Here is a 13,627-nt window from a genome sequence, read left to right as displayed (position 1 = left end):
AGTTGATGTATTCCTAGCCAAACAGAAACTTTAATATTTTTTTGACAATTGTGTACTTCACAACTGCATGTTATTTTTCCAGGTATCTCTGCCTTCCAGCTGACCTCAAAGAAAGATGAAGCAATTATATGTCTCTTTGAGGGTTTTAAGGTCAAAGCCTAATAACTCCCTTGTATCAGGAGCATTTATCTTCAGCCTATGTCAACTTTTCATTTTCTTCATGGCCTCTTTTCAAAGCTTCAACCTCTGAAATTTCTTTCCTCTAACCTATTGGCTTATTCATTTTCCCCAACTTTTATTTAGTGAAAGCCCTCCTCTGAGCTGGAACTTTGATGAAATAAATACAAGATAAACTCTCTTAGTGTATGCTCAGAAATGGACAATATTAAAAAACTTCCAGACCTCAGCCCACTTTTCTGCAGTGCTCCTGGAGTCTGGTGTCAGAACTCATAGGCAATATATTTAATTATCTTTCTGTAACATTTAGTGAAACTAAACTCACCAATAAATTTACTAAGAGCCACATGGTTTTAGCTGCGAAGTATGAGTTCCTTATGTTATTTTTTTGCCAATAAATAGATTTCACCACCTATCTTGTGCTTATGTGAAGTTAATTAGCAACACCTTAGATTCTTCAATCTTACCATTAGGGGCACTTTAAGGGATCACTTCTTCCATTCAGAGTTTCTTCATCCTATCACAATAATCATTATGGATTATTCAGGATGAACTAGAGAAATAATATATTTGGTATTCTTGTAGTAGAAATATTTTTAATTAAATACAATAAAATCCTATTCATCCTGAACTGGGGAATGGGACATTCTTGTTAATTGACTACTGCAATTAGCTGAGAATTTCTCTACATTGATTACCAGTTTAATAATCAAAGTTAATCAACTAGATAATTATACCTTTAGCATTTTCTTTGTGATTCATAAGGTGCCTCATGGTCTTGGGTAATCTTCATACACATCCATTATCATTATATATAATTTGAATTTTTGTTCAGATTCAGGCTAAAGAAAACGCTGCAGTCAATAAATATGTTAACAGCAGCATTTTCTGTTTTCAACCAAAGAAAATTTAATTATAACATTTCTAAGGAAGACAGGCAGAAAAATAATTATTAAGATAGCAAGGAATAGGCTTTAGGTATTCAGGTTAATAATGTTGGGCCTTTTAATAGTAAGTACATCATGCTATGATTATACCTGAAAATAGGATTAAAATCAATTAAGAAATTATTCATTGAGTGTTTGTTGTGTGCTAGGCCCCATATGAGGGAACATTAAAAAGCAGAAGATTAAGGACTAAGTCTGCTTCATCTTTGTATCCCCATCTCCTAAGCCAGTCCCTAACGCACATTATATAGATGCTTCCTGTTAAATGAGAGGATGTGTGCTAAAACAACTTGCAGTCTTGAACCTTATTTGTGTTATTTGTTGGTTGGTTCCCATTAGTTTTATAATCTAGTAGGACAAAGCATTAGTGAGTTAGGATATGAAAGTTTTAATTCTGTATATATTACTGTTAACAGCTTTATTGAGAAATAGTTCACATACCATACAATTCACCCATATAATGTATAAAATTCAGTGTTTTTAGATTCACAGAATTGTTCCAACATTATCACAGTCAATTTTAGAATATTTCTGTCACCCTGAAAAGAAACTTCATATCAATTAGCAGTCATCCCCCACTTACCTCCATGTCCCCCCAGCCCTAGGTAACCACTAATCTACATCTGTCTCTCTACATTTGTCAATTCTGGACATCTCATAATCCTGTATATACTATTGACTTACTATATAATTTTTCAAGTTGGTTTGTCCATGTGAAACATAAGAAAATCAATTTATGCTGTCTTCTTACTTAAAGGCATAATTTAAAGATGAATGTGATCATAAACTCCTTGATACTGATGAGGAGGAATAATAGAAATCCAAGGGAACACAGGTGGAGTTAAATTTAAGTAACTTACTAATAATTAAGATAATTTTAAAAATCAAAGTTATCTTAGGTTGAAAAGCCATTGCTTGAAATAGCATGCACATGTATTAATTAGAGTGTGAAACATTAGTAAATTAGACTTATTGTTTACACACAAAGCTCTGATTTACTATAATATATAGTCATGGCTTTGTTAGTAATTGACTGTGTATTGCAGTAATTGACAGGCATCTTGTGCATTAAATGTAAGTAAAATTTATGTCTACATTTAGAAAATGAAGAAGTTGAAAAGCCAAGACTTCTATGGGCTCTTTACTTCAATATGAGAGATTCTTCAGACGTCAGCAGGAATTCTTATAATGATTTACCATCCAACGTTTACGTCTGCTCTGGCCCAGACTGCAGTTTAGGAAATGATAATGCAGTCAAACAGGTAAGGCTGTTGATATTTCTTGGTCTTGTGTTAAGAAGTAGCTATGGTAGGGAAAGTGAATTGTTTTTATTTTTCCTCTGGGAGGTGGGAAAAGAGACTAGAACAGCATCTCTCTTGTTTAATGCCATCTCTAATTTGTCCCTAAACTTTTTTTTATGAATAAGAAAGCTACTTTAAATATACTTTCAATATGGTATCAGATATTTTCATGTTCTTGAATATAATGATGAACTACAAGAAGTCATTTATGAGCTCCATTGTGTGAATAAGGATGAAAAAATGTTGCAAATACATATTCTGAAAAATGAACTTAAAATGCCAATATTCTAAAGAAACATTGTTTCTAATTTAAACTGTTGGCCTATCAGTGTATTATTTTGCAATACACAAACTTTTTTTCTCTATTAACCTGAATCATTTCAAAAGGAGTGTAACCAGTAAGGCACACAAAATGTAATTTTAAAATGGTCTTAAGGCATTTTCTTAACTTGGAAAAGGACATGTAACTTACAGTTTTTCACAATTAATATGATCGCTTTAAAGTTGTTTTTTTAATTTATTGGGGCAACATTGGTTAGTAAAATTATATAGGTTTCAAGTGTTCATTTCTGTAATACATCATCTATTTATCACTTTGTGTGTTCACCACCCAGAGTCATTTCTCCTTCTGTCACCATATATGTGATCCGGTTTACCTTCGTCTACCACCCTCCTGCCCCCCTTACTCTCTGGTAGCCGCGAAACTCTTGTCTGTATCTATGAGTTTTTGTTTCTTTGTCTTGTTTATTTGTTGCTTTCAGTTTTATATCCTACATATGAGTGAAGTCATATGGTTCTCGACTTTTTCTGTCTGACTTATTTCGCTTAGCATGATAATCTCAAGATCCATCCATGTTGTCACAAATGGCAGTATTTCATCTTATGGCAAAGTAATATTCCATAGTGTATACTACATCTTTTATCCAATCATCTATCGAAGGACACTTTGCTTGTTTCCATGTCTTGGCCATTGTAAATAATGCTGTAGTGAACATCAGAATACATATTTCTTTATGGACAAATGTTTTCAGATTTTTGGGGTAGATACCCAGGAGAGGGATTGCTGGGTCATATGGTAAGAATAGAATTACCATATGACCCAGCGATTCCTTTAAAGTTTTGTCATAAGTCAGTGTCCCAAGAGCTACTTATTCTGGCTGCTGAGAAAAATGTTAAATGAAGGTGGAATTTTGTGACAGCTTCCTAGGCAGGGCTATGCAGAGGTACAGGGCAGGCTGACATAAGCTGCCAAACGTGAGCTATGACTCCATTAAGCTGAAGATTCATAATGCATATACAAATATACTTCTCTTCACTTGACAGAGAAGAGCAGAAAATATTTTTCAAAGCACAAATCTAAACTTTTCACAGACAAAGTTGGCACGTCTGTCAATTGAATCAATAAATGGGTAATTTAACATTGTTCTAAGACCACAGAAAGAAGTTTCGTTTCCACTAGTGACAGGAATCTTGCAGGAGCAAATGGCTTCACTGAGCCTTTAATTTTTAGTCATAGAGGCAAGGCCATGACCCCATACATTTACTGTTTTTTGCCAAATTCTTTATTTCTCATCTTTAGAGCCTAATGGTGATACTGGATAATCATATTCAGCGAGTGATAACAAAAGCAGGCAGTCACCTCTCTCATTCATCATTCATTCTATTAGTTTAATAGGAACCCAAGATGGTTCAAGATCTACATTTATGGCTTAAAATGACCAAGTCATTTTTGCTTTGATGTTCTAATTTTTTTAAGCAGAAATTGCCAGCAAGTTTTCAGCCAGGTAGCTTAGGTCATTTTTATTCCTGAGTGAACTTTAATGTTTTCTAACCAAAATGGAAGGCCTTTTAAGTAAGGGCTTATTATGTAAGTGCTAATGTGATCTAAAATGCAAGCTAGAAGATTATAATTAAAGGGTAGTTTTATTATGAGGTAATTTGCTTCCCAAGAAGATAGTTTTCAAGACTTACAGTGTTATCACAGTAGAAAACAGTCTTAATGCTAGTTTGGGTACTAATTATTACATGCTATTAAATATAAGTAGCTTTAAATTTGTTATATAGCTTTAACTTCACATCAGTTTGGGGAGAAAGTGTAATGCCTACTTTAAATGGAATCAGTAATAGTATTTACAAATGCTAGTTTATTTAGATAAACTTTTCTAATTCCAATATATCATTCTGTGTTCATCCCATTCACTAACTGATGACTTCTGTTTTCAAAACTGTCCATAAAAGCTCCCAGAATATCACTAGGCTTTTCCTAGGTAGAAAACATAAGCACCAGCAGATTTCTTTCTTTCTTTTTCTTTTTTTTTTATAAAGGAAGTGCTTCATTTTACGAGTTATCAAGTTGGCATCTCCTTATTTGCAAACGTATAAATGTTGAATAACATAATCCTGCCTCCTTTGTAGGCATACTGAAAATGTAAAGTGATCTCTGTGTAACACTCATAAATTAAAGTCATGTGCAGGAGCAAACCAAGACATTCCCTGTTATCACCACAATGATGCCAGCCTAAGTGACAGTTGTGATTGTTTCTGTGACTCACTCATTTTTATAGTTTGTATTACTTCCGTTTCTTTCTGAACATGACATATGATCTCTCCTAATACTGCTAGTGTTTCATTTACTCACTCATACTGATGAACAGCCTGGTCCGTGACTTCCTACTCCCAAGGCATTGACAGCTCACTCCTCATTCAGGAGCCTGCATCCCCCAAGAGGTGTCACTACCATAGGAACAGCAGTAGTTAAATAGTACTGTACTCTTTGTATTATACTCAGGTATACAATGAGTTAAATTGGCTGATGTGGGCTGGGCTGGCAACCTAACCACCATTTAGAACATTGTTTTTATGGATAGATGAACAACTCATTTATGACATTTGGCACATCGTTTGTAAGTTGAAGTCCAGCTGTATAGGTCAGATGAACTATCAAGTTGTTCACATATTGCAGTATCATTCATTCTCTCATGTCATTGAGGGAGAGGGCAATTTTAGCTGTCATATACTCTGAAGCTACCATTTATTGAGCATTTTCTATGTACCAGACACTATCCTAAGCATCTTATATATGTTATCTTATTTGGACCTTACAACAACCCTATAAGGTAAGTATCCATGACATCCCCATTATACACACAAGGAAACTAAGGTCCAAAGGGGCTAAATAACTTATCCAAAGGTCACATACTTAGCTGGTAAGTTTTTGAGCCGAGATTTCACCTCAACTCTGTTGGACCCTAGTGCTTATACATTCATCTAACGTGTTGTGCTTTAATCTTGTTAGTGTATATAGATATATCCTAAATACAGTAATACCTTGGTTTGCGAGCATAATTCACTCTGGAAATAAACTACTCATATTGCAAGACATGTTTACCAAGTTAAAATGTATTAGAAATGTTTGCTCGTCTTGCGGAATACTCACAAACCACGTTACTCACAATCCAAGGTTTTCCTGTGTATTAACCACTAGATTGACAAAATATTTATTTTTGTTTTGCATAGATGTATGTTAAATAAACATAGGAATATCTTAAATAACTCAGCTTGCTCTCTTTGTACTTCCTAATATAAGAAAACCAAATCACAATATAATCAGTCCTTAATTTGTTTTAACCACATGAAACTCTTTTTAAGCTAATTCCTGGCTTATAAAGGGTGTGGAGGATTAGAAGTTGACGATTTACTCTGAACTAACCTCTTTATGACAACTCTCAGAACTGAGGCTTAGTTGGCAAATGAAATGCAATAAAGAAAGCTGCATTAGATCGACCTTCAAGAACATGGCAGTCGACTCAAAAAGGTTCCAGCAGTTATAGAAAGAGTAGACCCTTGGGAAAGGCTGGAGTCTGGTAGAAAATTGGCATCAGTAAAGACCAGTGGCACATGGGCTGAAACTGGGAGTTCCCCAGGCAGGTAGAGCACAAATAGGCGTAGTGCGACATCTTGCAATTGGCTGGCAATCTTAGGAGACAAATTGTTTATGAGAGGGATATATGGGAACAGATCGAGTGGGATCCAGCCACAGGGACTGGGGTTCAGGGGACAGTCTATCCTACAGGGAAATGGCAAAAGGGAGACAAGGTGTCAGATACAGAGGAACTAGAGTAGAAATAAAATAATAAGTATTATTAATATTAATACTATTTTATATATAATAATATATATGTGTGTATATATAGAGAGAGTGCATGTGTGTGTGTGTGTGTATATGTATATATATATATATATATATATATATATATATATATATACANAGAGAGAGAGAGAGAGAGAGAGAGAGAGAGAGAGAGAGAGAGGGAGAGAGAGAGAGAGAGGGAGAGAGAGATTGATTTTACTCCATGCCAGGCTCTAAGGATCCGGAGTTGACTAAAACCCAGTCCTTGTCATCCCTGGACAGATTTGTGTATAGTAAAGGAGAAAAATATATAAATAAGGAGCAGTGCAGTATATGCAATAATAGACTAATATCCAAAGTCCAGAAATAATACAGAGGAGCCACGACATCTATCTAGGAGTCAGAGAACCTTACAGAGTGGGATATAAAAGATGAGTAGCAATGCCCCATCTAAATGGAAGACAACCAAATTGAAATACTTCAAGTGTTACAGCATCCGCATCAGCCTAGGATGTTAACATCATGGTGTGTTTAAGAAACTACAAATAAACAGGTATTAATGAAGCAAAAAGCCTGAGAGGTGGAGAGGGATTGAAGATGATAGGACCAGAAAAGGTACGCCTGAGAGTTTTGTATGCCATAGTAGGGGTCTTTGATTTGCATCCTATTCAAAATGGGGAGTCACTGAAGAGTTTTAAGCCTGAAAATGGCATAAACAGAATTATGTTTTCCATAGACTCCTATGAGGGCAGCATGGAGGTGGATTACACAGAGGGAACCCTGGAGGCCAGGTGACCAGTCCAGTTCTGAGATGTTGTTTTTATCTAGGAGAAAGATGGTACATGTATGAGCTATGTCTGTAGGGAAGGAATGGACGGAGTCAAGAACTAGGAGATAAAACTGATAGGATTTGGTGGTTGAATGCATGGAGAAAGTGAAGAGGAGAGGGGAGAGAACCTTAACAGATGGACAAGTAGAGATAAAACACTAAAAATCCATTAGGGAACTGAAGTGTCAGGGAGAGGCTGTCTGACCTCAGTCCTGATTCTAGGGGCTAAGGTGTCTCCAACAAAGACTTGTGGTGAGTTCCCGGGGTGGAGAGCAAAGCAGGCATGTCAAATATTTCATTTCAAGATATCCATAGGAAAAGAAAATGACATGTACAAAAATATACTCTTAAACTCTACTCAAGAGGGAAAGGAGCCATTTTTCCCCCTGTCCCTTCTTTCAACTCCACATCAAAGCTCAGAAGTTTCTTCTTACTATCCCTCCACCTACTCCAAAGAATATCAGTTTTAATCACCTGATGCAGGAGTCTACCAATTGTAGGTGGCCATGTGGTAAAGAGTTTAGATTTTGCAGCCCATATGGTCTCTATTACAAGTACTCAACTCAGCCATTGCAGTGCAAAAGCATCCATGGACAATAGATAAAGGAATGAGAGTGGCTGTGTTCCAGTAAAACTTTATTTACAAAATTAGGCAGCAGGCTGGATTTGCCCTGTTGGCCAGTTATCAGTTTGTAGCCTAATGCATGACCTTGTGTGTACCCTTGGGAAGGAGGGCTGAAGTGATGCAGAAAGACATTATAGCCTTTAAAACAAACATATATCTTAAAATCCTTTAATGGCTTTCTTTTACCAATAGGATAGAGTACAGGCTCCCTAGCATGGCAGGGAACCTTATCTAACAGTGAGCTATATTCATCTAAATAAAAGTAGGAATAGGGCTGGCCGAGTGGCTCAGTTGGTTAAGAGCTCGCTCAAGAGTTTGAGCTCTGAGCAACAGCGGTTCGAGGCCAGCCCGAGCTGAGCAGCCGCTAAGCTGCCAATAGACAGCAGGATGGCTCAGCTAAAAAAGTAGGAATATGTTTAGAATGGGATAGCCATGCTACTTGCCACATTTACTTTCAAGTGTGTGTTTGTGTGTGTGTGTGTGTGTGTGTGTGTGTGTGTGTGTATGTGTGTGTGTGTATTTGTTGTGGTTAATTATGATCACATTTACTTTCTTATTCTCTTACCCTGCCAGACAAAGCTAAGCTTACATCTTGACATTTTAATTTATATTATTATTGATGATAATGATGATAGCTATCATTTATGGAGGCCTAGTCTCTTCCATTTTATAGACAAAGAAAGCAAGGCTCAGAAGTTGAATAAGCATTCCCCAAATCACAATGCTGCTAAGTGGCAGAGCCAGTATTTGTACTTGGCTATCTATTCAAAGCCTATGATCTTGAACACTGTGCTGTATCCTTAAATAAAGCCCAGAGGGAGAAAAATTACCATACTTCCCCATGTATAGGACACACCTTAATTTTGGGGCCCGAAATTTGAAAAAAATTATATTACATAAAGTTATTGAACTCAAGTTTTATTCATCATAAAATTCGTGCAACTCCTCATCACTGTCAAAAAATCTACAGCCACTGTATAAGACACATCCGGTTTTTAGACCCGAAATTTTTCAGAAAAGGGTGCGTCTTATACATGGGGAAATACGGTATATCAGTAAAGCAACTGGTTGAGCAAATAATGAAAAATTTTCTTGATTTCAACAATAACTTGTTAAAATTTTTGTATGCTAAATTAGGCTATGATATCACATATAGGCTCTATTGGGAAATTATATAAAGAGTATTAAGGGAAATTGTATTTCAGCTGTCATGTAGAATGACTGTCCTTAAATTCTCAACTATCTGGACACTTGAAGAATCTGATCAAGGGTGGACCTGAATACATGTATAGAATTAGAGAGAGAAAAGTCACAGAATTCTGAAAGCAGATTTTTTTGAAGGTCATGTGTATTGGGTAAAGTTCTATAACTCAAAGACATTTTCAAGCGTAATATTTACTTTTGAAAATAGTGTCAGAAAGGCACATACGTTTGAAGCTGATGTTCAAAAACTAGTGTGTGTCCTTTCTTCCCTGGCCAGGCTGAGACACTTTTCCAGCAAATCTGCCCCAACGAAGACTTCTGCCCACCCCCACCAAATCCTGAAGACATCATCCTGGATGGAGACAGTTTACAACCAGGGGCTGTGGACTCCAGTGCTGTACCAGAGGCCAACTCAGAGACTCCCAAGGAAACCACAGACCTGGGAAATACAGAGGAGCCCTCTGTATAATGATGTACACCAAACTGGATATCCCATTTTGGAAATTCCTCCTGGCCTCAGTCTTCTTGATAGAAGAACTGTTTGAAAAATGTTAGAAAGCAGCAGCTAACTGACATGCAGAGTTACCAAAATCTAAAAAGGGATTTTTTTTCCTAAAAGAGGACACAAAATACTTGTAAAGCACATTGACTTGCCTGCTTTAAGATACCAAACCTGTGGAGTTAGCAGATAAAAATTATAAATGAATTGATTCCCAGAAATATAGCTTTGGAGATTAAAGTGATCCTACGCATTGTTAATAATTCTGTGCTTTTACTACAGCTTTTGCTTCCACTTTGGGTCTTTCTTTGAAAGCCACATCTTCAGAATCAGCTCACTTATTTCCTTTGACTATTTGAATTATATTTTCTTCAAGGATATGAGCATCATGACACAAACGATGAAAGCATATGTAAATGAAATTGAGAAAAACTAAAGTGTCATGATCTGGCAAGAGCTTATGTGGCATAGAGGCTTGTTTTGTTTTCTATCTTGACAAGTACTAAAATGCTAATAATTAAAGTAGACATGTTTAAGAAAGAAATCATGAGTTGAGTCCATTACTCAGTGTTTTTTAATGTTAGTGGTGATATTTATATGTGAATCATTTATACACTAGGAAAGCTCAGTACTGAAGAAATGGAAGGAAAGATTTGGATAGACCCATCGGTATTTGGAATTTCTGTCTAGTAAAGTACCTGGAGCACCAGCCCAAGTGTCTGTAAACCTATTGGGTTGTCGGAAAAGTCATGACGCGTTTTTGCAACGAAAAACATAGAAAAAATATGTCATAACTTTTCCGACTACCCAATAATTTAGTCCTGGCTATGCTGATGATGATATTAGGCAAATTGTTTCATTTCTGGGCCTCAGTTTCTCCGTATGTAAGATGGATATAGGAATACCCTGCCTATTCTATGAGAATGATTTTGAAGATACATGCGGTGCCATCTTTAGAATGGTTTTTCTGGAAGAAAAGTTGTTTCAAAATTGTCTTGTTGACTTGGAGGTGACTGTCAAATATCTCATTCAGCAAATAATTGCTGTCAACTCTCCCAACATAATCTCAGTGTTTTTATTAAGCTTTTAAAATAAAACTATTTCCTATATTAGTATTTTATAGTCTTATAGACCAGTAAACATAGTAACATGTGGAATTTTGGTTTTGAATCTTAATAAGGAAAACACTGCAAATTCTTTGGATTTCTTTTACAGTAGCTAAACCTGAAACCACCAAGGACTAAATAGAATATGACAACTGGTAAACCGTAGTATGCACTTAACATAAAATATAGGACTGTACATAAGCAGCAAATCTAGTTACAGCGACAGTGACTATATTAAAAGTTATTCCAAATGCTCTGTTGGTTTACTTGTTTTCAGTAATAGTTTGGATTTAACAACTTACTTCAATACATAAATATATAAAAAGTTTATTGTGGTGCAGCCTGGCTTGTATAGCGGACCAGAGAGCCGTGGCTACAGTAAAAAGCACATAGTTCTTACACACTTCAGCTGCAGTGGGGCTCTCACCTCTCCAGATTTCAGGGAAGATGTAGCTCTGTCAGGTCACAGATTTATGGGAAATGCAAAGAACCAAGGAATGTATCTTTTGCCTCACCTTTCCAACCTCCTGCAGATATAGCGGAATCCAGATGCAAGGAAAACCATCCCAGCCTCTCAGGCTACTCGTTACCCCTCTGCTCACTGTAGAACACCTCCCCTATCTCTTTAGTTCCTTCTTTCCCCCTCTATCCCTTTTATAGTACTATACAAATCAGGGACAATAGAGTTACATTATAACCTACTTTGTTATATGGATTCAGATCTTTCTTAAGTCAAATCATGTTTTCTGAATCCCAACTGGAGCATGCGCTAAATGCACAATACATACCTATAAGCACTGGGTATTGACCCTGCCCCTCAATACCAGCAATATAAAAGGTTCCACTAAATGAGAGTAATAAGTTGAATACAATTGCGGTAAGTTGCACCAATTAAGATATTGTACGTTGTTATAGTCTTAGAGTTAAAGCCTCTTGAATGCAGCATGCACTTTTATGTAAACAGCTAGGGTAGGCCTGGAATAACTAGAAAAATTCTGATAGCTTTATTACAGCTATCTATATGTAGAGCAATGAAAGAGATATTCTGTGGTCTCATGACCAAGCCCATACTGTACCCTATTTCATCTATTGACCAGCATCAGAATCTCTCTTCCAGGTTATTTATTAAATACTGTTGAAATGTTTAAGAACTCCTGAATATGATTAGGGATGATTAAGATAGTACACAACTGTTAGAGAACTTTAGATATTTCCTGTTCCTGTTGCCTCAAAACATCATAGAAATTGTTCTAAGAGCTTTCTTTTCAGCTTTCTTAATTACTGCAAATAAATATTTGTTTTCGTAGTTTTAAGTCAAACTTTTTGGTTATGTTGTAAAATCGTAAGCTTGAAGTCATATAAATAAAGTTAATATGTTGTATGATGCAGAAATTTCAGCAGCTAATTTAAATTTTGAAAACTATTATCAAAGAATTTTGATTCATTTGTTTAAAATGTTTAGTTATGTATTTATGGTTCTTATTAAGCAAAAATGATAATACTATTCAATTCAGTGATTAATAGAAAACCAGTTACTAACCCTATGTGGCTAATGTATTTACCTTTAGTTGGCATGCCTGCCCAGAAAAACAGATATATATAAAATAAACATATATTTTTCTATAGGAAACTAAGTTACAATTTTCCTCATCTCCTATGGTACTTAGTTGTCCGTAGTAAAATGGACATGGTAATGGTTAACTTTAGAATGGTAATTTCTGAGATTGGCAGCCCTTTGTCTAAAATAATGGCCATTCTAATGATTAACTTCTATCACAACTGCAGTTCATGAGAAGGCAGCCCTTTGTCCAAAGTCCTTAAGATCTCAAAAAATTATGTTGAAATTGGATTGCTCAATTGTAACGATCCTTTAAAGCAGAAATTAAACAATTTTCTTAACAAATAAGTTATTGACTACTATATGTATTGAATAATTTATCTCTCTACTCTAGTTAATTTTCTTATATGCATTTCACAAAGCATGAATATATGATTATTCATAATTTGCACACTGTAGCAGTAAGTTTTCAGAGAAAATAAAGTGTTTTAAATGCCTTTTAGAAGTGCTATTCTATATTTTAATGGTAAAGATTTGCTTATGTGCCAAGAAATTAAAGACTGTCTTGGAACTGATTTATTTGTTAGTATCAGTTTATTATTTAAACAATTTTCTAGCTGTATAATTGAATTTGTGTCTAGGCATCTGTCGACTGTGTCAGGTTTGTGGAAAAGGTAATCAAATGATACATGGGTATGCTTTACTTAGCAAACTCTTCTAGATGCCAGCATCAGACCTCATTCTGTTTGAAATCAGTGCTATGAGGCATGGGCTATGGCTTTTACAGTACATTGATTGCCTACAAACTGTTTTTACATTTCACTTGGTGCATGAGAATCTGAAGTTTCTCATCCTTACTTGGTGAGTGAAAACCTGAAATGTTTTTCTCTGGTGTGATTGAGTCTCCAACAGCTTACTTGCAACAGACAAGAGACTGCTGATGTTCTTTTTATGCAGAAACCATTCATTGAACTAGGATTTGTTCTTGAATCAAATAATTGAAGCAGAGTGACATCTTCTGTCAATTTCAAGTATTTTCTAAAGCTTCTCAGACAGGACACATTCAAAAGATAGCAGGACTCTTTCAAAACTGGCAATTTATCTGTGAGATTGTTAATAAATCAAGTTTGACAAAGATAAGGTTAATTGAATTTTTAAACCAGTAGCTGTATTATCCTTCAAGCACCTTGGAGCACATACAATATTCACACTTTTAAAAAAAACAAGCAACTGCTTTGATATGTTTGAATTCT

General features: G+C 35.7%; 1 protein-coding gene across 3 annotated transcripts in view; it reads left to right on the top strand.

Moving 5' to 3' along the window:
• The window catches only part of CHM (CHM Rab escort protein), a 184,470-nt gene extending 171,521 nt beyond the window's left edge, over positions 1–12,949 (top strand). For all 3 annotated transcript variants that reach the window (XM_019659908.1, XM_019659909.1, XM_019659910.1), the window contains 2 exons: positions 2,226–2,386; positions 9,489–12,949. In XM_019659908.1, coding sequence (XP_019515453.1) covers positions 2,226–2,386; positions 9,489–9,680 — 353 coding nt within the window. In that variant the 3' untranslated portion in view covers positions 9,681–12,949. The remainder of the gene's footprint in view (positions 1–2,225; positions 2,387–9,488) is intronic.
• The last annotated feature ends 678 nt before the right edge of the window (positions 12,950–13,627 follow it).

The sequence above is a fragment of the Hipposideros armiger genome, unplaced genomic scaffold (genome assembly GCF_001890085.2).
Source record: "Hipposideros armiger isolate ML-2016 unplaced genomic scaffold, ASM189008v1 scaffold_306, whole genome shotgun sequence".
Lineage (NCBI taxonomy): Eukaryota > Metazoa > Chordata > Mammalia > Chiroptera > Hipposideridae > Hipposideros > Hipposideros armiger.
Note: the sequence above shows the minus strand (reverse complement) of the source record. Positions and strands in the feature narration are given on the sequence as shown.